Source organism: Populus nigra, chromosome 12 (genome assembly GCF_951802175.1).
Source record: "Populus nigra chromosome 12, ddPopNigr1.1, whole genome shotgun sequence".
NCBI lineage: Eukaryota > Viridiplantae > Streptophyta > Magnoliopsida > Malpighiales > Salicaceae > Populus > Populus nigra.
In genome coordinates, this window is record NC_084863.1 from 4,269,047 (window position 1) to 4,295,496 (window position 26,450).

The window sequence follows — 26,450 nt, forward strand, 5'->3', positions numbered from 1 at the left end:
TTCCATCATCTGCAAAATAATTTACGTTGCACTATCATATAGTTACGACGACAAAATCTTGTTTTAGGGCATATGGAGACTCGTTTTCTACACATATGATTTAGCATTTTTGTTGTTTTTCTGCTACTAATCACATCGCACATATACAGAACCGATTTTGTCATGAACATATAATTTATTCAAAGTGGTGATCTTGAGGTGATATTTTGATTAGAAAATACAGTGCTATGCTCTTTAATTATGGGACAAGACATGACTGATTTGATCTGCTAAAATGCCAGGGAGGGGATTATATTATGTTATATATCGAAACCTTTTTTTTTTTGGTTACTGTATAATTAATTAGATGATTACAATGAAAAGATTTCTTGTTAGTGTGCCTATGCATTACGAACAAAGGAAACAGGGAAAAGTAAAGGAACTATCACATCATGTTTGTATATTAAATTCTACTATATACATACAGCAATTTTAATGAATTATGCGACAATATTTCCTTCAAAAAATAATTTGCACTTCTAAGCGTATTAATTATTCATTTCAACTATATAAGATAAAGTACATATTTTCTATTAATTATTACTAACATTATAATTACTTGTAAAAAAAAAACAATATAACTACTATGGAACCTAATATTTCTTTTTCATTTTTTTTTATCTCCTAACTTGCTAAGAGTTTATCTATCTCCATTAATTGTGTAAAGAAAAAACAACAAGATCACTATGAGATGAATTCAATATATATATAATGATTCTCTAAAATAGAAGTGCAGTGTTCTTTATTTTCAATGGAATGAGCTAGGATTAGCTTTTGAATTCAAAGAGTCGCATGAACAGGATGTTTGAAACATTTAGTAAAGCATTGATAGGCCAGCTATTTCGATAAAATGTATAGCTTTTTTTTTCTTTTTTATTAATTTCTTACTTGTTGATAAAAGTATCTTTAATTTAATTCTTTTGTCAGCTAAAATTAAATGTCTTCACAAATAATTTTATGGGCACATGCACTTTCATATTGACATGATGTATTTTAAAAAATTTAATAAATTACCTTAAGTGAAGATAAATTTAAAAAATCAAGGAAGTGAATAAACTATATTAACTCCATTAATCTCTTAAAATTAAAATGTATAGTTATTTCAAAATGCTATAAAATGGTTCTATAAAAGATAGTGTTCAATATGAAATGGTAGAGCAGAGAAGCAATATTGAGCTTTTCTGTTTGACACAGAAATCTGAAATCTTTTTTTATTTTTTATTATTAGTATCACAAACTAATTATAAGATTTAAATGAGTTAAAGCTGATTCTTTCGGTAATTTTGGGCCGGCTATTATAATTAAGAATTAACTAATTTTAGAGTGTTTTAGTCAGATTATTATATATACATTATGACGCAATTTAAGCTGGTGTGTGTGTGTATATATATATATATTGACCCTCGCGAGCAACTCAAGTGAATAATGGGGATAAGTATGTTTTACTTCCTCAATTCTAGGAACGGTCACTTTTAGTCCATTAACTCTAGGTGGCATAATAATTAATTAATCAACCAAAAAAAAAACTTAATCCTTAATTAGAGAAAAATTTCCATCAAATCTTATAATTAGTTTATAATTTTAATATTGGAGAGTTAAAAATAGTAGATGATGTTCTATCATATCATAACCTTTATATAAATATAGTTTTATCTCCTAATTCATTTCTAACCATGTTTTTTAAATATATTTACAAAAAATAAAAATAAAAATAAAAAAGAATTATGTTTCATAAAATTAATAGAGATTCAAGCAAAACTAAAAAAAATTTATAGAAAGAGATCTATCCAAGTTCTAGTAGTTTTCAATTGATAATTGTAGCTCTTAAAAGGTTGTTTTTTAATACAGTTGATTTTTTATTTATTTTTAATAATGTTTTATAGCGGTATCAATTTTGTGTGTATATTTGAAATGATGAGGTTCTACAGTACCAGACTTAATAGTTTTATCGACGAAAATATTTATTGATATTTACACTAACAGTTCGTCTGTTATTATTTTATGAATGGGATCACGATGAAAAACATTTGTAAGAAAAATGCTCGTCTATAATTTCTGGTCTATTAGTGAGTTTATCGTTAATAAATTTACCGATAACTTTATATACAGAAAATACATGCTAATTTTATTTTTTATTCGCTTCATTCCGTCGGTAATTTTCTTAGTATAATTTAGCATATCACCAACATGAGAACCGTATGTAATTCCATCGGTAAAATTACATGTCACAGATAGAATACCATCGATAATTTCATTGGTGAGTTAATAGTAATAGTTACATTTATAGTAATTCATTTCCAATTCTCTGAAATATACTAACAGACTTATTTCTTCAATGCGTTAACAATATCAATGACATTTGCTGTAATTTTTTTTTTCAACTCTCTAGAATATACTAACATACTTATTCCATCGGTGCGTTAACAGTAGTAATGATATTTTTTGTATTTCATTTTCATCTCCCTAGAATATACCAATGGACTTGGTCCGTTAGTAATATATATATATATATATATATATATATAGAACAAAAGTCGAAAAATAATATAAAAATATAAATTATCTTAATAAAAAATTAAATATTTATTATAAATTTAAATATTTACAATAAAACTAAAATAGAGGTGGCACTGGAGGAGGAGAAAGGGGAGGAGGTTGGTCGTTGCTTAGACCACAGGGCCAATTAGGAGATGCACATGTACCACCTATTTCGCCCATACAGCTTGAGATGTATGGTGACCTAAAATCCTTCCAAATCACCATGTCATTCCAGCCTAGAAGATAGATTTCTTTCGTATATTTTTTAGATTTAATTGGCATCTCATACCAAAAATCATGCAAAATATATAGCACAAACAAATTATCTATCAGTAAATGACAAATAAAATTTTAATATCTGGAATAAAAAAATATCCTGATTTCAATGTTATCTAGTTGTGGTGTGATTCTCCTAAATCCTCGTAATATTATCATCAACTCTATCCCATTTAAATTTTCTCTTGCAGTAAACATTTATAAAAAAGGAAAATTTCAGTAGTTTTAATAAAGTAAACAAATTAACATAATAATAAAAAAAATTAATATTGACGTTAAACCTTGAAAATCATGCATTGATTTGCAGTTTCCATTCAAGATATTCGGAAACCTGGCTCCATTGAAATAATAAAATTTTCATCATCGATTTAAATATCGATGTTATTGTTCTCACAACCTTAATGTTTGTAAACCTGAAATTGGATAAATTTAATGAAATATTATTTTTTAAAAAAATTTGTTAAATATGTCTTTATGAAAACAAAATAAACTTACATTAAAAGATCATCATTTCACTCACCCTTGTATACATATGAGTAAATGAATCCCATTGTGAAAGGACCTCCCCTCGACGTTGCAGCATCACACTTGACAAGGTTGCATCATGAGTCAATGTTTGTGCCTCGATGCCTCTTCTCGGTCAACACCTAATGAGTTGTGGTTGTCAGCATCGTTGCTAGAAGAACTAGCAGCGATCATGTCCGCATGATGTGCAATAAACTTTCGCCTAGTCATTTACATAAATTTATAGGAAAAACAAACAATTTTTATTTTTTTTAAAAAAATCAGCAACACCTTCCATATACGAGAAGCTACTTAAAATTTTCTTCTAAGTCATTAAATAAAATAACTCAATATGGATCAATTAACTCACCAACTTAAAAGACACATCTCCCATAGTTAATTCATTGTTCCCAACCTGAATAACCTCGACACAATCTCGGGGTTTGATTTTCACTACGAATAACCAATCAACTCTTGAACAATTCTTTTTAAAGAAATGAGTGTATTTGTAATAAATTTGTTAGCGTTACATGACGAAAACAAAAACATCATCGACGTTAAGGAGTTTAGCCTTTGAATTAATTTCGACCAAACCATGATGATGATATACTCTGATTTCTTTATCAGTGTTGTCGCGGGGTGCGCGACGTCGCGACGATCGTCCACCCTCAGGTGTGTAATAGGGGGATATATATCTGGTAAATATGGGGAGACAAGGAGTTCTTTGTCTCTTAGCAATGAAAAAAATGGTGTGGGAGTCGCCACCTAGTATTTTGGTCACTAGGAACCCTAACTGGTCTCAGAGATCGGGCACGGGGACTGGTTGCGTAAAGGGAAGGTATTAGCACCCCAAATACGCCCTACCTAAGGTAAGCTACTTTGTTTATTTGTCTGATAAAATCAAAGTCCCGTTGTGTTTCCTAGTTGTTGGTCCGTCTATGGTTCAAGAAAAGTCCTCCTCAATAAGGAGGTCCTTATCTTATCGGCTAAAACCTAACCGTTCTAATGTCTAAAAAAAACATATTTAATATCAGGACTACGTTTTATGTATAAATTCGTAATCCCATATACCAAAATAAAACAAATATATTTTTTTAGAATTTTTAAAATATTGGCCTAGTTCTAATGGCTTAAATAAACCGGTTATTAAAGCCAAAATGCATGCTAATACATATATTGTTTTTTTGAAATTTTCTTTTGTTGTGTGAAAATATGATGTTATGATATTTATATATATATTGGAGAGACTAGGCCGTATTTTAAAACAAAACATTTTTTAATTATGTATATTTTTTTTGATGTTTTTACGCAAATCGGGTACTTTAATACTGGGTTGGTATCCTTACGGTATAAAAATACAACCAAATATTAATCCACTTTGATAAAAATATGCAGAAAAATCAACAATATTTTTAAAGATATTTAGGAAATTTTTGAAAAGCAAAAGACATTTTTTATTTTGAAAATCTTTGACGCTTTGATGAAAACCGGGTATTTTAATATCGGATTTGTATCTTTACAGTATAAAAATACAAACCGATATTGGTCAAAATACAATAATAAAATTACAGAAAAAAACATATTTTTTTTTAAATAATTTTTGCAGAATTTTCTTAAATTTATATATATATATATATATATATATATTAAAGGGGCTGGGCTGGTCCGACCCAACCAACTAGGCTGGGCTCAGCCCCAAAGGTGTTGGGCCGATTTCGGCCCAAAATGGATCGGGCCGATTTCGGCCCAAAAGAGAAAAACTAATACTGCCTTCTGGGCCAGGCCCGACCCAGAAGGCAGGGCTGGGCCAGGATACGCCTGGCCCAGCAATCAAAACGGGCGGGGGGAATTATTTCCCCCCCCACCCCTGCATGCAGAACGCTATTCGTTCTGCATGCAGAGAAGGAAAAAACGCAAGAAGATGAAGGAGAAGAAGGGTTACCTGGCGCGGAGGAGGCTGTGCGTCGCTGGTCTGTCGGCTTCGCTGGCGGTGCTGCGGTGGCTCCAGGCGGCGCTACGGCTGTTCCGAACGTTCGGCGGTGCTACTGTTCCTTTTCCAGTTTTCTACCCGTTTCCAGCTTTCCCTTTCCTTTTCCTATGGTTCGGTCTTCTTCTTTTTTTTCTTTTCTTCCCTTCCCTCTCTTCTCTCGGTTTGTCTTTTCTTTCCTCTGTTTTTTTTTTTATGTTTTTCTCTCCTCTCGGTTTCTCTCTTCTTTCGGTTCTGCCTCCTTTTATCTCTCTGTTTTTTTTTCGTTTTCTCCTCCCCGTTCCCCCTTCTTCCTCAGCGTTCTTGGGTCCTATTTATAGAGCCCAGGGCATGGATTTTTACAGCTCTCATGGGGGGCAGCCGGCTGGTCGGCCATTGGGCGCGACTGCCAAGGCTCGACCTCTCCCTCTGGTTTTCTGGCGAGTGCGCGGCGGGTGGTCGGCCAGTGTGTTCGGTCGGTGGGCTCCAGGCGAGAGAGTGGCCGGCAAAAATTCAAACAAAAGGCATCCCTTTTTGCCTTCTTCCCCGCTGCATGTTCGGGGGGGGGGGGGAAGAAGAAAGATGAACAGTTTCGTTCAAAACGACACCGTTCTGCTCTTTCCTTTTTTTTTTTAATATATGAAACGGCGTCGTTTTGGAGAAAACGCGCCGTTTCATTTAAATGTGGCGCCAGAACGCGCCAAAGTCCAAATCAACCCTCAATCATCTTTTGTCCCTTCAATTGCATCCCTGCCGAATTCGAACCCCGTCCCTATATTTGACCGCGTTTTTCACTTTGGTCATTGGCCTCTGAATTATGCAATTGAGCCCTTAATTGATCAAATAACTTCCAATCTCTTCAATTAGGCCCCTGAATCAATTAATTCCAGCCCCTATACTTACGCGCCTTCTTCAATTTAGTCCTTGGTTTCGGATTTCTTCAATTAAGTCCTTAATTGGCCCTTAAACTTCAATATTTATGCAATTAAGCCCCTGATTTGATTTAATAAATTCCTAAAAAATATATTTTTTCATTGCTAAGAAACAAAGAACTCCTTGTCTCCCCAAATTTACCTGATATATATACCCCCTACTACACACCTGAGGGTGGACGATCGCCGCGACGTCGCGCACCCCGCGACAGAATGGCGACTCCACTAGGGACCGAACCCAGAATCTCTGGTTGTAAGTCAAATCACTATATAAGAAATACAGTTGGTTGGGCCGGACCAGCCCAGCCCCTTTAATATATATATATATTATATTTTGTATTATATATATATATATATATATATATAAATTTAAGAAAATTCTGCAAAAATTATTTAAAAAAATATGTTTTTTTCTGTAATTTTATTATTGTATTTTGATCAATATCGGTTTGTATTTTTATACTGTAAAGATACAAATCCGGTATTAAAATACCTGGTTTTCATCAAAGCGTCAAAGATTTTCAAAATAAAAAATGTCTTTTGCTTTTCAAAAATTTCCTAAATATCTTTAAAAATATTGTTGATTTTTCTGCATATTTTTATCAAAGTGGATTAATATTTGGTTGTATTTTTATACCGTAAGGATACCAACCCAGTATTAAAGTACCCGATTTGCGTAAAAACATCAAAAAAAATATACATAATTAAAAAATGTTTTGTTTTAAAATACGGCCTAGTCTCTCCAATATATATATATAAATATCATAACATCATATTTTCACACAACAAAAGAAAATTTTAAAAAAACAATATATGTATTAGCATGCATTTTGGCTTTAATAACCGGTTTATTTAAGCCATGAGAACTAGGCCAATATTTCAAAAATTCTAAAAAAATATATTTGTTTTATTTTGGTATATGGGATTACGAATTTATACATAAAACGTAGTCCTGATATTAAATATGTTTTTTTTAGACATTAGAACGGTTAGGTTTTAGCCGATAAGATAAGGACCTCCTTATTGAGGAAGACTTTTCTTGAACCATAGACGGACCAACAACTAGGAAACACAACGGGACCTTGATTTTATCAGACAAATAAACAAAGCAGCATACCTTAGGTAGGGCGTATTTGGGGTGCTAATATCTTCCCTTTACGCAACCAGTCCCCGTGCCCGATCTCTGAGACCAGTTAGGGTTCCTAGTGACCAAAATACTAGGTGACGACTCCCACACCATTTTTTCATTGCTAAGAGACAAAGAAGTCCTTGTCTCCCCATATTTACCAGATATATATCCCCCTATTACACACCTGAGGGTGGACGATCGCTGCGACGTCGCGCACCCCGCGACAGAATGGCGACTCCACTGGGGATCTTGTGGACTAAGCTTTGTTTTTTGTCTGATTTGTTTTTGTTTGTGTGTTTATTGTTAATATGCCTTTCCTTTTGTTATCTGCTTATATGCTTTAAATATTTTTACATATTGTTCATGCATTTGTACTGTCTCATACATCTTATAGAACTGTCACATGCATCACATACTTTGTTTTTTTGAGAGCACACAAACTTTAAGTTAAGTGGGGGACTAGCAGCTTACCTTACGACTTTTAGTCAAGGTTTAAGTTTGTGTAAACCCCAACTCTTCACTGAGTGCTTAGACTGGTAATGGTTGGTACATGTGCCATCTCATTGCCTACAAGCCCCCATATTGCCTCTACGAGGGCAATCACTGGGACAACAAGAGACCCTTTTTAGAGACTGAATAGCCAACCTACCCTCGTCAAGCACAAAGGATTTAGAACCGGCTATAGGGTGTATGCTCCACAAAATACATTTTGCATAAAACAATCTAAACCATAAAACATTTGGATTTCAAGTCTTTTGAAACGATAAGATGGCCATCATTACCAAATTTTCTACTGTGGAATATGGGCAGAATTCTGAATTGTCACAACTATCAGAGGGAGACTGCTCTAGATATGATGCAAGGAAGCTTCCAATAGACAAAGACCTGAATTGCGTAGTATATGAGATGAAGAAAATATTAGGCCATAGCCAAAGCATTGATGAGGCAACATTTGTCGGGAAGTATGGGCGATTGTTAGACATTGCAAAGATAGAAGTATTGAACCCAGCAATCAAAGCCTTGATTAATTTTTGGGATCCCGATTACAGATGCTTTTCCTTTGGAAATGTGGATTTGTGTCCCACTATAGAGGAATATGGAATGTTGACGGAGTTTCCCAAACACCTACACCGGGTTTATTTTCCTTTGAGAAATGACAAGGTGATTCCTGAGTTGTCAAAATTATTGAAGATTCCACATCTGAGCAGATTTTTAGAGAAGAATGGCAGCGGTTTAAGGTGGAAATTTCTGGAAGTTGAATTAGAAAGAAAAAAAGAGCAATACGTCTCAAGGGTAGAAAGAGACAGGTTAATCGCTCTAGGGATCTATGGTCTCGTGTTATTTCCAAGCTTAAAAGGGGTTATAAGTCTAGAAGCTGCTGCTGCATTCGTGGAATATGAAAATACTCATGTCAACCCTACAACTACCATATTAGCTGAGACCTTGCTAACCCTCAACCATTTTAGAAAGACAGGGAAAGGCGCAGTAAGATGTTGTACTCAGTTATTATACATCTGGATGGTAAGCCATGTTGAAACCAAGAAGCCGATCTTTAATAATTTTTGGTGGTTTAACCAAAAACCCTTGAAGATAGTGGAGGAAGAAGAATGGGGAATCCTGGGTGATCAGGGTTGGATGAAAAAACTGCAAGAGTTACCTAGTAGCAGCTTTAGTTGGAAGGCCCCTTGGGTTAAATCAGTTGATGTCATAGTAAGTTGTGGACAAAAATGTTGGGTACCTTTAATTGGGATCACAGGTTATGTCAGCTATGCTCCGGCTCTGGTGATAAGACAATTAGGTGGCATACAACACATCCCAAGAACTGTGGGACTTGCTGAATTTTTCGGGTTTTTCAAGGATCAATCCGCGAGAGAAGTTCTTGAAACCATTAAACAAGATTGGTGCCATTTGACTGTAATTCAAAAGGAGTCAGAAAGTTTGAGAGACCCAAGCTCAAGTGAAGGATATGAAAAGTGAAGGAATTTGACCCCGATTGCCGCTCCGAAAAAACCATGTCCTGAAGATGGGCCTTCACGAATTGAAGAAGGGTCATTAAAAAGAAAAAAGGTAAGTAATGAGGAAGACCTTATGGAGCAATTAGAAAGGCTCCAAATAGAATTGGAAAAAAGTAAGGGAGATAAAGCAGCATTAGAAAGGATGATGATGGAAGGAGATAAAAGTAGAGTGTTTCTAAACGAACAGCTCGAATCCAGAGATGCGAAAATAGGGGTGTTGGAGCTGCAATTGAGCAAAGGAAAGGCCGTAATAGAAGAATCTGAGAAAGAAAGAGGAAGACTGATTTTGGATTGGATGCAAAGCAGCTCTGAATTAGAAGCATTGAAAGCCGACTTCAACGGTTATCAAGAGAATGTCGAGGACAAATTCTTGCATGTTCAAGCAGAGTTGTTGGACCGAATTGAGAAGTATGATGAGTTAAACAAGAAATATATGATGAGAGAAGGTCGCCTAGCTGAATTACAAGAGTTCGAAAGAAAGGGGAATGAAGAGGAGGTTTTGAAGGCAGATTTGACAGCTAAGAAAATTGAAATTAGAACGCTGAAGGTGAAGTTTGACAAAGAACGAGAAAAGGTGAAACAGTTGACCAAAAAGTTGGAAGTTTCAGAAAAACATAAAGAACAGATCGACACCAACAACCATACCTTGAATCGTAACAACATGTTGCTTATAGAGAAGATGGCTAAAGTAGATGAGCAAATGGATGAAGTTGCCATTCACGCACGGATTATTAGAGCCAATGCTCGAAGGGTACGAAGGGACATCTTTTGTTATCGACAAAGCTTGGCTGAGACGGATGCCTTCTTAGAGAAAATTGAGAATCGAGGCCTCGCTTTCCTACCAGTGGCTAGAGATATGAATGAAGAGGAAGATTGATGTATTTTTCTTTTTATTTTGTACCCTCTTTTCAAGAGATGTATTAGCCAATATTAATAAAAAGGGGTTTTGACCCATCTTTTGTTGGAAAATATATAAGCCTACCAAAGCAGCAGCTTGAGCAGAAACTACTCCTGATAAGGGACGTGACAAAAAGAGTCCATGCCCAATACATAAGAGGAATGTTGGCCATCGATCGTTTTTTTTTGAAAAAAACTCATATTTACGCATTCATACATTGTTTCTTTATCATACATTCATTTACATTTCTCCATGCATCCCAGACCGTGAAACATAGGTCCCACATCCAAAATCCACAACTCCCGGTCTCGAGCAAGAATGGAGAACGAAGAGAGAGCTCACTTAGAGTCACATTATCAGACCGAGTTGGAGTCCGTAAAGAATGAAGTTTCTTGGCTAACCGACTTACTAGAGCAGCTTCTAAGAGCTAAGAATGGGGAGGGAACATCAGCACAACAGCTTGAAGGAGCACCAGCAGTTCACATTCCTCAAACATCTCAAAACCAGGGGGCAAACTCGGCCAATGGGCAGCAGTTTGTGCCTATTACTCCTATTCTACCAACTCATGCGCCAGTCACTGTTGACTTAACAGCGGAAGGAACCCCGGATAATAGGTCTCCCAGTCTGATGGACCAGGACAAGTTGTTTGCTTTGGAAGAAAGATTAAGGGCAGTTGAGGGTAATGATTGGTTTGACCCTATGCGAGCAGCTGAAGTATGTCTGGTACCAAACATCGTGGTACCAAAAGATTTCAGGATACCAGAGTTCAGCTGCTCACATAGGGTCAAACCAGTCATTACCCTCAACTGCCCTTAATCTTTCTTCCAAAGCAAACAACTTGTCCTGGTCCATCAGACTGGGAGACCTATTATCCGGGGTTCCTTCTGCTGTTAAGTCAACAGTGACTGGCGCATGAGTTGGTAGAATAGGAGTAATAGGCACAAACTGCTGCCCATTGGCCGAGTTTGCCCCCTGGTTTTGAGATGTTTGAGGAATGTGAACTGCTGGTGCTCCTTCAAGCTGTTGTGCTGATGTTCCCTCCCCATTCTTAGCTCTTAGAAGCTGCTCTAGTAAGTCGGTTAACCAAGAAACTTCATTCTTTACGGACTCCAACTCGGTCTGATAATGTGACTCTAAGTGAGCTCTCTCTTCGTTCTCCATTCTTGCTCGAGAGCGGGTGTTGTGGATTTTAGATGTGGGACCTATGTTTCACGGTCTGGGATGCATGGAGAAATGTAAATGAATGTATGATAAAGAAACAATGTATGAATGCATATGTAAATATGAGTTTTTTTTAAAAAAAAACGATCGATGGCCAACATTCCTCTTGTGTATTGGGCATGGACTCTTTTTGTCACGTCCCTTATCAGGAGTAGTTTCTGCTCAAGCTGCTGCTTTGGTAGGCTTATATATTTTCCAACAAAAGATGGGTCAAAACCCCTTTTTATTAATATTGGCTAATACATCTCTTGAAAAGAGGGTACAAAATAAAAAGAAAAATACATCAATCTTCCTCTTCATTCATATCTCTAGCCACTGGTAGGAAAGCGAGGCCTCGATTCTCAATTTTCTCTAAGAAGGCATCCGTCTCAGCCAAGCTTTGTCGATAACGAAAGATGTCCCTTCGTACCCTTCGAGCATTGGCTCTAATAATCCGTGCGTGAATGGCAACTTCATCCATTTGCTCATCTACTTTAGCCATCTTCTCTATAAGCAACATGTTGTTACGATTCAAGGTATGGTTGTTGGTGTCGATCTGTTCTTTATGTTTTTCTGAAACTTCCAACTTTTTGGTCAACTGTTTCACCTTTTCTCGTTCTTTGTCAAACTTCACCTTCAGCGTTCTAATTTCAATTTTCTTAGCTGTCAAATCTGCCTTCAAAACCTCCTCTTCATTCCCCTTTCTTTCGAACTCTTGTAATTCAGCTAGGCGACCTTCTCTCATCATATATTTCTTGTTTAACTCATCATACTTCTCAATTCGGTCCAACAACTCTGCTTGAACATGCAAGAATTTGTCCTCGACATTCTCTTGATAACCGTTGAAGTCGGCTTTCAATGCTTCTAATTCAGAGCTGCTTTGCATCCAATCCAAAATCAGTCTTCCTCTTTCTTTCTCAGATTCTTCTATTACGGCCTTTCCTTTGCTCAATTGCAGCTCCAACACCCCTATTTTCGCATCTCTGGATTCGAGCTGTTCGTTTAGAAACACTCTACTTTTATCTCCTTCCATCATCATCCTTTCTAATGCTGCTTTATCTCCCTTACTTTTTTCCAATTCTATTTGGAGCCTTTCTAATTGCTCCATAAGGTCTTCCTCATTACTTACCTTTTTTCTTTTTAATGACCCTTCTTCAATTCGTGAAGGCCCATCTTCAGGACATGGTTTTTTCGGAGCGGCAATCGGGGTCAAATTCCTTCACTTTTCATATCCTTCACTTGAGCTTGGGTCTCTCAAACTTTCTGACTCCTTTTGAATTACAGTCAAATGGCACCAATCTTGTTTAATGGTTTCAAGAACTTCTCTCGCGGATTGATCCTTGAAAAACCCGAAAAATTCAGCAAGTCCCACAGTTCTTGGGATGTGTTGTATGCCACCTAATTGTCTTATCACCAGAGCCGGAGCATAGCTGACATAACCTGTGATCCCAATTAAAGGTACCCAACATTTTTGTCCACAACTTACTATGACATCAACTGATTTAACCCAAGGGGCCTTCCAACTAAAGCTGCTACTAGGTAACTCTTGCAGTTTTTTCATCCAACCCTGATCACCCAGGATTCCCCATTCTTCTTCCTCCACTATCTTCAAGGGTTTTTGGTTAAACCACCAAAAATTATTAAAGATCGGCTTCTTGGTTTCAACATGGCTTACCATCCAGATGTATAATAACTGAGTACAACATCTTACTGCGCCTTTCCCTGTCTTTCTAAAATGGTTGAGGGTTAGCAAGGTCTCAGCTAATATGGCAGTTGTAGGGTTGACATGAGTATTTTCATATTCCACGAATGCAGCAGCAGCTTCTAGACTTATAACCCCTTTTAAGCTTGGAAATAACACGAGGCCATAGATCCCTAGAGCGATTAACCTGTCTCTTTCTACCCTTGAGACGTATTGCTCTTTTTTTCTTTCTAATTCAACTTCCAGAAATTTCCACCTTAAACCGCTGCCATTCTTCTCTAAAAATCTGCTCAGATGTGGAATCTTCAATAATTTTGACAACTCAGGAATCACCTTGTCATTTCTCAAAGGAAAATAAACCCGGTGTAGGTGTTTGGAAAACTCCGTCAACATTCCATATTCCTCTATAGTGGGACACAAATCCACATTTCCAAAGGAAAAGCATCTGTAATCGGGATCCCAAAAATTAATCAAGGCTTTGATTGCTGGGTTCAATACTTCAATCTTTACAATGTCTAACAATCGCCCATACTTCCCGACAAATGCTGCCTCATCAATGCTTTGGCTATGGCCTAATATTTTCTTCATCTCATATACTACGCAATTCAGGTCTTTGACTATTGGAAGCTTCCTTGCATCATATCTAGAGCAGTCTCCCTCTGATAGTTGTGACAATTCAGAATTCTGCTCATATTTCACAGTAGAAAATTTGGTAATGATGGCCATCTTATCGTTTCAAAAGACCTGAAATCCAAATGTTTTATGGTTTAGATTGTTTTATGCAAAATGTATTTTGTGGAGCATACACCCTATAGCCGGTTCTAAATCCTTTGTACTTGACAAGGGTAGGTTGGCTATTCAGTCTCTAAAAAGGGTCTCTTGTTGTCCCAGTGATTGTCCTCGTAGAGGCAATATGGGGGCTTGTAGGCAATGAGATGGCACATGTACCAACCATTACCAGTCTAAGCACTCAGCGAAGAGTTGGGATTTACACAAACTTAAACCTTGACTAAAAGTCGCAAGGTAAGCTGCTAGTCCCCCACTTAACTTAAAGTTTGTGTGCTCTCAAAAAAACAAAGTATGTGATGCATGTGACAGTTCTATAAGATGTATGAGACAGTACAAATGCATGAACAATATGTAAAAATATTTAAAGCATATAAGCAGATAACAAAAGGAAAGGCATATTAACAATAAACACACAAACAAAAACAAATCAGACAAAAAACAAAGCTTAGTCCACAAGATCCCCAGTGGAGTCGCCATTCTGTCGCGGGGTGCGCGATGTCGCGGCGATCGTCCACCCTTAGGTGTGTAATAGGGGGATATATATCTGGTAAATATGGGGAGACAAGGAGTTCTTTGTCTCTTAGCAATGAAAAAATGGTGTGGGAGTCGCCACCTAGTATTTTGGTCACTAGGAACCCTAACTGGTCTCAGAGATCGGGCACGGGGACTGGTTGCGTAAAGGGAAGGTATTAGCACCCCAAATACGCCCTACCTAAGGTAAGCTGCTTTGTTTATTTGTCTGATAAAATCAAGGTCCCGTTGTGTTTCCTAGTTGTTGGTCCGTCTATGGTTCAAGAAAAGTCCTCCTCAATAAGGAGGTCCTTATCTTATCGGGTAAAACCTAACCGTTCTAATGTCTAAAAAAAAACATATTTAATATCAGGACTACGTTTTATGTATAAATTCGTAATCCCATATACCAAAATAAAACAAATATATTTTTTTTAGAATTTTTGAAATATTGGCCTAGTTCTCATGGCTTAAATAAACCGATTATTAAAGCCAAAATGCATGCTAATACATATATTGTTTTTTTGAAATTTTCTTTTGTTGTGTGAAAATATGATGTTATGATATTTATATATATATATTGGAGAGACTGGGCCGTATTTTAAAACAAAACATTTTTTAATTATGTATATTCTTTTTGATGTTTTTACGCAAATCGGGTACTTTAATACTGGGTTGGTATCCTTACGGTATAAAAATACAACCAAATATTAATCCACTTTGATAAAAATATACAGAAAAATCAACAATATTTTTAAAGATATTTAGGAAATTTTTGAAAAGCAAAAGACATTTTTTATTTTGAAAATCTTTGACGCTTTGATGAAAACCGGGTATTTTAATACCAGATTTGTATCTTTACAGTATAAAAATACAAACCGATATTGGTCAAAATACAATAATAAAATTACAGAAAAAAACATATTTTTTTTAAATAATTTTTGCAGAATTTTCATAAATATATATATATATATATATATATATATATATATATATAATATTAAAGGGGTTGGGCTGGTCCGGCCCAACCAATTGGGCTAGGTCGGGCTCAGCCCCAAAGGTGTTGGGCCGATTTCGACCCAAAATGGATCGGGCCGATTTCGGCCCAAAAGAGAAAAACTAATACTGCCTTCTGGGCCAGGCCCGACCCAGAAGTCAGGGCTGGGCCAGGATCCGCCTGGCCCAGCAATCAAAACGGGCGGGGGGAATTATTTTCCCCCCCACCCCTGCATGCAGAACGCTATTCGTTCTACATGCAGAGAAGGAAAAAACGCAAGAAGATGAAGGAGAAGAAGGGTTACCTGGCGCGGAGGAGGCTGTGCGTCGCTGGTCTGTCGGCTTTGCTGGCGGTGCTGCGGTGGCTCCAGGCGGCGCTGCGGCTGTTCCGAACATCCGGCGGTGCTACTGTTCCTTTTCCAGTTTTCTACCCGTTTCCAGCTTTCCCTTTCCTTTTCCTATGGTTCGGTCTTCTTCTTTTTTTTCTTTTCTTCCCTTCCCTCTCTTCTCTCGGTCTGTCTTTTCTTTCATCTGTTTTTTTTTTTATGTTTTTCTCTCCTCTCGGTTTCTCTCTTCTTTCGGTTCTTCCTCCTTTTATCTCTCTATTTTTTTTTCGTTTTCTCCTCCCCGTTCCCCCTTCTTCCTCAACGTTCTTGGGTCTTATTTATAAAGCCCAGGGCATGGCTTTTTACAGCTCTCATGGGGGGCAGCCGACTGGTTGGCCATTGGGCGCGACTGCCAAGGCTCGGCCCCTCCCTCCGGTTTTCTGGCGAGTGCGCGGCAGGTGGTCGGCCAGTGTGTTCGGTCGGTGGGCTCCAGGCGAGAGAGTGGCCGGCAAAAATTCAAACAAAAGGCATCCCTTTTTGCCTTCTTCCCCGCTGCATGTTCGGGGGGGAAGAAGAAAGATGAACAGTGTCGTTCAAAACGACACCGTTCTGCTCTTTCCTCTTTTTTTTTTTAATATATGAAACAGCGTCGTTTTGGAGAAAACCCGCCGTTTCATTTAAATGTGGCGCCAGAACGCGCCAAAGTCCAAATCAACCCTCAATCATCTTTTGTCCCTTTAATTGCATCCCTGCCGAATTCGAACCCCGTCCCTATATTTGGCTGCGTTTTTCACTTTGGTCCTTGGCCTCTGAATTATGCAATTGAGCCCTTAATTGATCAAATAACTTCCAATCTCTTCAATTAGGCCCCTGAATCAATTAATTCCAGCCCCTATACTTACGCGCCTTCTTCAATTTAGTCCTTGGTTTCGGATTTCTTCAATTAAGTCCCTAATTGGCCCTTAAACTTCAATATTTATGCAATTAAGCCCCTGATTTGACTTAATAAATTCCTAAAAAATATATTTTGGCCCCAGAACTTAAATTTCTTCTAATTAAAGCCCAAATTGACTTAAAAATCAATTTTTTCTTGCAATCAAATCCCCTATAAATTCATTTAAAAATCAAATTAAATCCATAAACATCCAAATTTGGGCTTTTCTCCTCAAATTTCAAATTTTCCTTCTCAACAGGGCTCTCCTCCTTCAAGAATATACTGTCAAAAATTCAATCTTTGTATTTTTAACCTCATTGACCAATTTTCCGACAATTTTCTGAGCGCTTCTGCCTCCTGTTATTTTTTCATAACCTCCTTTGGCTATATATATATATTTTATATATATTTTTTGTGGGGGACCCAAAAATAGGTTACAACAAGTGTCATATCAATAACAATTGAATAAAAAACTATATTATGTTTGTTATGATATTGCAATTCAATTACCTTTTCTAATTTCCTGTAATAGTCAACTTCAAACTCATTATAAGTCGATTTCTTAACACAAAACTTATTGTTATATGTCTTTTTACCATGCCCATATTCTTCAATATGAAACACATGTCTATTGATGAAATTTTTATTGTAACATTTCACCTTTCTTTTAAGACTCAAACTTAGTAAAGACAAAGTAACACTAGTATTGATTTTCAATTGATAAACCTGGTACATAAAGTACAACTATGAATAGTTAATAAGAAATGTGTAATTAACTTAAGTATTCTGAGAGATAAGAATAATTAAACAATAGTTATATGTGTTATGAACCACGTGGAAAATTATTCATCTTATAATAAAAAGATTTGAGATTCAGTTAGCTATGAATCTCTAGATAGTAAATATTGATGATGTTGATTACAAGGATGTAATTATTTATGATATTATAAAAGATAAATTATTTGAAAATAATGACATGTTAAGTAGTATACTTAGTGAATAAAAAGTCACAATTCATCGCAGATAAATAACATATAATTGTGTGCTTGTTTGAATTCTATTTTAGATAAATATCTTCCCCTCACAATATTTTTTGGTATGAGTTATCAAGGATGAGAGAATATTGACAAGTTCTCACTCGAAGACACTTCCCCACCATTGTCATGCCCTGGAATGCAGTTGATTTTGTTCTCAATTGAGACTCGGAATAGTACAAGATAAATGTTGAGATTTTTTCAACAATATAAGCGTTGCATATTGAAGCCGCAACATGCACCTTGTTTTTTTTACTTTTCTTTTAATGTTGAACAAGTATTTGTAAGGAATTAAAGGAATGTGTTTGAATTATGTAAAGAAGATAAAAAAATTATTATTATTATGATGCATGTGTAATCCCTAACCTTTTGAATATATATATATATATTGAACCAGACCTCTAACTTTTACCTCAAATGGTAAATGTATGGGTAGATATTTCATCAAGTCGAGAAATAGTAGAGGGAATATCATCTCAAGTTTGCTTATTATCCGGATGATATTCATTTCAAGGCTTTCCATGTGTTGTATTTGCAACTTGTTAGAGCATATATATCTAAAGAAATGACTGATCTCTATGAGTGTATCCCATAACCCATTTGGCAATAAATCTCAGTAAGCTAGTGGAATGAGTGTTTATATAAACAGTTGACAGTCATGACTTTTCATTCCATAAATCAACAATCCTTTAAATTCACCAACCTTGATATGTTCGAGGCATGTCCATCAGGAAAACGCAGACTTTTAAGCCATTAGTAGACATGTAATTGTGCATTTTTAACTAAGGCAAAGTTGGCTTTGGGCTTTATAAGCCGCGAACTAACGTAAACCAACTCTATATTTTTACGGTGATAAAACAAAGTTATATCCATTATAGCCTTGATGTTGTCCTTTATATTCCCTTTCACGTTCATAACCGTGTTAAAAAATTCTCAAACACGTTCTTTGCTATGTGCATAATATCAAGGTTATGGTGGAGGAGATTGATATTCCAATACGGAAGCTCTCAGAAAATACTATGCTTAACCCAATTATGGGTTAAATCAAAATTAGAAAACTTATACTTACAAGATTGAAAACCAAACACAATGTTACCATACTCTGTCACCACGTTACATAATTCCCCACCCAAAACAAGTGGTGTTGCAACATTCCTTTTAACTCTGTCAACAAAAAAGTCCTTCTTGGTCGTTCTGTACTTGTTATCTGTTGGCAAGAATCGTTGGTGGCAATAAAAAAAACACTTGACCTCTGTTTGTTAATGTGAATTCCTTATTATTTTTCATATAGTATGGACATGCTCGTTTTTCACGTGTGATTCAACCTAGAAACCATTCCATAAGCAGAAAAATAATTGATAATCCACTTTAAAGTTGCCTTCATCAGAAAATTTGTTTTCTTGATACATCATAAGTCAAAGCCTCGGATGATCAGAACTACTTTAAGTCATCAATCAACGGTTGAAGATAAACATCTATATTTTGACCTGAACTATTAGGATCAGGTATGATCATAGATAAAAACATGAACCTTGGCCTTATACGCATCCTCGATGACAAGTTGTAAATTGTGAGTATCACTGGCCAACAAGAATAAAGAGCAACAAATAACCTGAATTGATTGAATCCATCTGTATATAACCTAAGATGCATGTTCCTTGATTCTATTGAAAAATAAGGATGCACACTATTAACGTGTTTTCAGGCTTAATCATCAGAAGGGTATACCATCACTCTATCCACCATGTCATGTGCTCAATAGTTTTTAATAACATGAATAACCTTTATAGTCTAGATGTGATTGAAAAGTATCTAAATTTTTTATGTGCGCCAAGATTCCTTCCCCTATCAATTCTAGGTTTATAACAAGAATGCCCACATATTATGCACTCGATCGACTATACATTTTCAAGATAATACAATATGTAGAAGTTTGGAAACATACCAATTTTCTAGTATCCTAGACCAATGGGCTTCATTATGAACTTAATAACATAGAAATTCTCTTTCAACATATTCCCTTCAGGTAAAATGCTTCTCATCCATTCGCTAATTCTATTATAATTAGCCTAACTGAACTTATGATCTGACTTGATGGTGAACACCTTTGTAATAGCTGATAATTTACTATGATTTGTGCAACCATCCCATAATGGTTTGTCAAAATCTTTCAAAAGATAAAAAAAACCTGGTTGCGTCTGCATTAGGCTTTTCATCTATAATTGGACATTGATGACATGACTCTGATTCATTCTTATCACATCCATAACCATATTCATATAAAAATTATTGTTGTCATCTACAACTTTATGCACATTACTAGCATTAGAAGTTAACCTAACCATCCTCAATATCATGCTATTATGAGAAACATATGGTTCTCCGTGTGCATACCAACATGAGTATTTCTCCATGAATCCTTTTTATAGAAGATGCATGCATCATTACAACATCTGGATCGATAAATTTTTTATTTTTACACTTCTTGCATGGACATCTAATACCACCCCTACTAATATTTTTTCGATTAGATAATGCATAAATTATAATGTCCACCTATTTATTCTTACACCTCTTGTCTTCCATTCCCATCCTCTTTAATTTTCTCCAATTGCCTCTTGCCAACACCAAAACCTTTTTAGGGTCTTTGATAAAGAAGAAAAGGGAAAAAAGAAAACAAATCCTTTCTATGGATCATTCCATACTTCCATGAAAGCTTTAATAAAAAATATACATGTCCTTTGCATGATCCAACTAATGAAATGGTAATAACCCCTTTAATACTCTCATAATTTGGTATTGTTTGTTTTTGTGTCTATATATATATATATATATATATATATATATATATATATATATATATATATATATATTACATGGCATATCTGCAAATATATATAGCCATAGGCGGAGGTATGGCAAAGGCTGGGGTGGGCTTTAGCCTAGGTCAAGATTTTATCAATATTTTTTGACTAGTTTTATGTAAAATAAATTTATAATTTTCAATTAAATTATTAAAAAAATCTGAAAATTTGCATGGTGCCTTCTAATATGATGCTTTAGTTTGGGTTAAAATTTCAGAATTTTTTGAGAAATTTAGAAATTTGATGAAAAATCACAATTTGACTAGTTTTACGTTATTGGATGTAATTTTCAATCTGACCATCAGATCGAGCTGAAATTTGTTGAATAAAATCTGGTTAAAATTTTAGAATGAATGGAGCTTGGTAGTGCTAACAAAAAAAAAGAACTGTCAAATAAAAGCAAAATGACTCATTAAGAGTAAAATGATTATTTGCCATTAAAAAATAAAACAAATCAGCTCCTCTTTTCTTTTATATGTTGCCGACTGGGCAGAAGCAGAATAGAAAAATAAAAAAAAGAAAAAGCGAGAGAGAAATAGAAAAAAGTAAGGGAAAAACATAAAAAAAATCTAAGAAAAAAAATAAAAAAGTGAAAGAATAACCTTGTAAGCTTACAAAGTCCAACTTATAAAACATTAATCTAGGGAAGAATCAAGTGAAGAAGGGAGGAAATGAAAGAGGGAAAAAATTTATTTAGTTTGTTTTTCTGTTAACATGAAATTGTTATTTTATCCCGGTTGTGGGGTTGTTACAATATCGATTCAGATTCGATTATAGATGAATTATATTCCACAAAACATCAAAGAATGTAACTTTAATAGTGAGTTTATTTTTACTTTTATTTTAATTTTATGTACTTTCAAATTTATTTTTTAATATTTTGGATAGTGTATTTGAATTAAAACTTTACTATTAACTTCAAAAATTGATGTATATGAGTTAATAATCGATCTTAAAAAATATTTATATATTTATTTAATAGCCTAGAATAAAAAAAATTCCAGGTTCCGCTACTGTATATAGCCATGAATAAGAGCGAGCATCATATGATCGATCATCACCAAAATCCTTAATTGAGATGTGGGAAAGGGAATTCAGTGACTAGCTAACGCGTCATCTTTTATCAGATTACCCAATTATTATAAGAGCTGTAAGGTGACAAGATTTTCAAGGTCGGTGAGACAAAAGAGAGTTTATCTTTGACAAAAGCTTGTCACAAATTGATATAAAGTCTTGATATAAATAAACTTAAATCCGGTGAAGGAGGCGATCGGCTTGAAAAGAGAAAGGTAAAGGAAGGAATCTTCAATGTGAAAGGAAAAGGATCACCGTAAACAAGTAAAGCAAAGCTACTAAAACTAGTTTTGAAGAGACCGTCTTGGTCTAAAGATGTCCTTGCACATGAAGTTAAGCACCTTTATAGTTTTTCTTATCTCCACCTTCTTCCTTTTCCCTCTCCTTTTTCTGCGTCCCCTTGCATTCACAACCAAGAACCCACTATCCTTGAGATCATCTCTCTTTGATTTCTTCACTCTTTCTCACTATATATCACCTCTCTATAAACCCAAAACACTCCTCTTTTCACACTTTGAAAGGGTAACTTATCAACTATTTCTACACCACCACCCCCAATAATGTAACATTGCACCCGATCGAGAAAAGAAAAACCCACCATCGCATTAATCACTAGCTAGCTAGTGATTTCCTGCTTCAAATCAACCCCGCAAGTAATGGCCACGAAGCAGAAACTAATAGTTGAAGTTGTTGATGCCCGGAATCTCTTACCAAAAGATGGCCATGGAAGCTCGAGTCCATACGTCGTGATCGATTTCTATGGGCAAAGAAAGAGGACGAAATCAGCAATTCGTGACTTGAACCCAACATGGAATGAAACGCTTGAGTTCAATGTTGGTAAGCCATCTAATGTTTTTGGGGACATGCTTGAGCTCGATGTTTACCATGACAAGAATTATGGTCCAACTAGAAGAATCAACCATCTTGGTAGAATTAGATTAAGTTCGAGCCAGTTTGTTAGAAAAGGCGAGGAGGCTTTGATATATTATCCCTTGGAGAAAAAATACTTGTTTAGTTGGACACAAGGTGAGATCGGATTAAGGATCTATTACCAGGATGAAGTTACACCACCACCACCACCACAACCAGCAGCAGCACAGGAAGAGGAAGCGAAAGCGGACACGAACCAGGAGTCTTCACCACCACAGCCAACTGCTGAAGCAGCGGCGCCAGCAGAATCTGAAGCAATACAACCAGCTGAAGCTCATAAATCTGTTGTAGAAACAGGGGCAACGACAGAGTCAAACAAAGAGCAACCTGCTGAAGAGGCAAAGTCCAATGAGGAACCACCAGCTCAAGCTGAAGCAGCGGCAGCAGCACCACCACCTTCAGATAATGCACCAGCACCTATTCAAGTTGATAAACCACCAGAATCTGATGTGGGACCATCACCACCTCCACAAGGACCTGGTGGTCAAAACAAAGAGGACCCGTCACCTTCCTCAGCAGCAGTAAACGAGCCTGCTCAAGAAGACGATGATGGTATCGTCTTAGAGCCAACCTTCAGAAAGTGGGGCCCGGCACCACCAGAGATCGTGGCAGCTTCGACAGGATCGTTTCCCGAAATCAAAGTATCAGGAATCAACGCTCCACAACCCATCGTAAGGCCAGTGGCTCCAACCTCGAATTACACACTGGAACCACAGGAAAGTATTTCAATTGAGCGGTCAGCGTTTGATCTGGTTGAAAAGATGCATTACTTGTTTGTTCGGGTAGTGAAGGCTCGGTACCTACCAACCAGTGGGAACCCGGTTGTCAGGATTGAGGTTTCAAACAGCCGCGTACAATCAAAACCCGCCAGGAAAACATTATGCTTCGAGTGGGATCAGACTTTTGCATTTGGCCGCGATGCACCCGACTCCTCCTCCATCGTCGAGATTTCAGTGTGGGACCCACATGACCCTAAATCATCCGAGATGGCAGCGGCGGCGAATTTCCTAGGTGGAATTTGCTTTGATGTGACGGAGATCCCATTGCGGGACCCACCGGACAGCCCACTGGCCCCACAATGGTACAGGCTGGAAGGAGGTGGAGCCTACAGAAGCGATTTGATGCTTGCCACGTGGGTAGGCACACAAGCTGATGATTCATTCCCTGATGCTTGGAAGACCGACACAGCCGGTAACATCAACTCTAGAGCTAAAGTCTACTTATCTCCAAAGTTATGGTACCTCAGAGCTACTGTATTAGAAGCCCAGGACATTTTTCCGTTGATGCCGTTAAAAGAAACCGCAGTTCAAGTCAAAGCCCAACTAGGTTTCCAAGTGCAAAAAACAAAGACTTCAGTCTCACGTAACGGCACTCCGTCATGGAACGAGGATTTATTATTTGTAGCAGCGGAGCCATGTAGTGATCAATTGATTTTCACATTAGAAAACCGGCAACCAAAAGGGCCGGTTACAATCGGGATGGTGAGGATCGCACTTTCAGCTATCGAGAGACGGGTAGATGACAGGAAAGTGGCGTCTAGGTGGTTCAGCTTGGAAGATCCAAGGAGTGAAAAAGCGGGCTACAGAGGTAGGGTCCAGTTGAGGTTATGTTTCGATGGTGGGTACCACGTGATGGATGAAGCAGCGCACATGAGCAGCGATTACAGGCCAACGGCAAGGCAACTGTGGAAGCAACCGGTGGGGATTTTTGAGCTGGGTATCATTGGGTGCAAGAATTTATCACCGATGAAAACGGTAGACGGTAAGGGCTGTACTGATGCTTATTGTGTGGCGAAGTACGGTCCCAAATGGGTCCGAACCAGAACTGTGTGTGATAGCTTAGATCCTAAATGGAATGAGCAGTACACGTGGAAGGTTTACGACCCATGTACCGTGTTGACTATTGGGGTCTTTGATAGCTCGGGAGTATACGAGATCGATGGTGATAAAACTGCCACGCGTCCTGATTTTCGTATGGGGAAAGTCCGAGTACGTCTATCTACCTTGGAGACGGGTAAAGTGTATAGAAATAGATATCCCTTGATTTTGTTGACTAATAATGGAGTTAAGAAAATGGGAGAGATTGAAGTGGCTGTAAAATTTGTTCGTGCAACTCCAACACTGGATTTCTTACACGTGTACACACAACCCCTGTTGCCGTTGATGCATCATCTGAAGCCATTGGGGGTGGTCCAACAAGAATTGCTGAGGAACTCAGCAGTTAAGATAATAGCCACGCACTTGTCAAGATCCGAGCCATCGCTGCGACGAGAGGTGGTCTCTTACATGCTTGATGTGGACACACATGCATTTAGTATGAGGAAGATACGAGCCAATTGGATTAGGATTATCAACGTGATTGCTAGCGTGATTGATATCGTACGATGGATCGATGATACACGTGTATGGAAGAATCCAACGTCTACAATACTTGTGCATGCATTGCTAATCATGTTTGTGTGGTTCCCTGATTTAATTGTCCCCACATTAGCATTTTATGTGTTTGTGATTGGTGCTTGGAATTATAGGTTTCGGTCAAGGGCGCCATTGCCCCACTTTGATCTCAAGCTCTCATTGGCTGATACTGCTGATCGTGAAGAACTTGATGAGGAGTTTGATCCCCTGCCGAGTTCTAGGCTGCCGGAGACGGTGCGCACAAGGTACGATAAGCTGCGCATGCTTGGGGCACGTGTGCAGACGGTGTTGGGGGATTTTGCCACACAAGGGGAACGGTTGCAAGCACTGGTAACCTGGAGGGACCCGCGTGCCACGGGGATCTTTGTGGGGTTGTGTTTTGTGGTGGCGATGATCCTCTATATGGTACCCTCCAAGATGGTGGCTATGGCATCAGGATTCTATTTTTTCCGGCATCCGATATTCCGTGATAGAATGCCATCGCCAGCGTTGAACTTCTTTAGGAGGCTCCCTTCATTGTCTGATCGAATCTTGTAAGCTGATTGGATGATTTTTAGTAGGGAATAATGCCAAGCTGCTAATCCTAATCCTAATCCTCTTCCTGGCATATGTAATCGAAAGTTAGATAATTAATTTAGGGCAAAGTAGTGCTTAATTAATAAGCTGTATGCCCAGTACCGCATGCTCATAATGTGTGGCCCAGGTGTACGGGCCACAGACCATGGGCTCCGGCCACAAGAACGGCCCATTTGAGGTTCCTTTTTATGCAATTTCCCATTTTCATATCTAGAATATTTCTCATGATATTTATTCCTCTTTTTATTCATTCCTATATTTAAATGGGGACCGACCACCGGGCGTTGTTTCTTCTCCGACTCCCCGTGGCTTGTTCCTTCCGGTTTTATTTTAAAAAAAAACTAACTTAATTATTTATTTTCTTTCTGAGCTTCCTCAAGATATTCATAATTTTTTTTTGTTGAATGTTTTAAAATTAATAAAATTTTCATTTTGAAATTTTTTTTTCTAATTACTTTAATTTATTTTTTGAAACTAAATCATTAAGTAATATTAAAGTACGCGAAATGCCAAAGAGAAAGAACCCAATTACCATCCATTGAATAATTAGAAGCTGCTAAAACATTAAGAAATCTGCTGGCTGCTGGTACAGCAGTGTGGACATGATCCTACAAGGGTATATTTAGGAATGTAAAAAAAATATTTTTCATACCAAAATATATTAAAATAATATTTTTTTATTTTTTTATATCAAAACGAATCTAAAATATAAAAAATTAATTTTTAATAAAAAAAATTTAATTTTTTAAAAACACTCCGCATTTTCAATAGTTCATGAATCCCCTAAATCTCCTAAATGTCACA

At 37.0% G+C, this 26,450-nt stretch overlaps 1 protein-coding gene across 2 annotated transcripts; it reads left to right on the plus strand.

Moving 5' to 3' along the window:
• The first annotated feature begins 22,006 nt into the window (after positions 1 to 22,006).
• Positions 22,007 to 25,862, plus strand: LOC133668923 (multiple C2 domain and transmembrane region protein 16). 2 transcript variants are annotated; one of them, XM_062088931.1, is made up of 2 exons: positions 22,007 to 25,058; positions 25,184 to 25,367. In XM_062088931.1, exons 1-2 carry the CDS (start codon positions 22,383 to 22,385, stop codon positions 25,214 to 25,216), a joined length of 2,709 nt encoding a protein of 902 aa, XP_061944915.1. In that variant the 5' UTR covers positions 22,007 to 22,382; the 3' UTR covers positions 25,217 to 25,367. The 2 variants fall into 2 exon arrangements, with proteins under 2 accessions (XP_061944915.1, XP_061944914.1); XM_062088930.1 differs by having other exon boundaries at positions 22,016 to 25,862.
• The last annotated feature ends 588 nt before the right edge of the window (positions 25,863 to 26,450 follow it).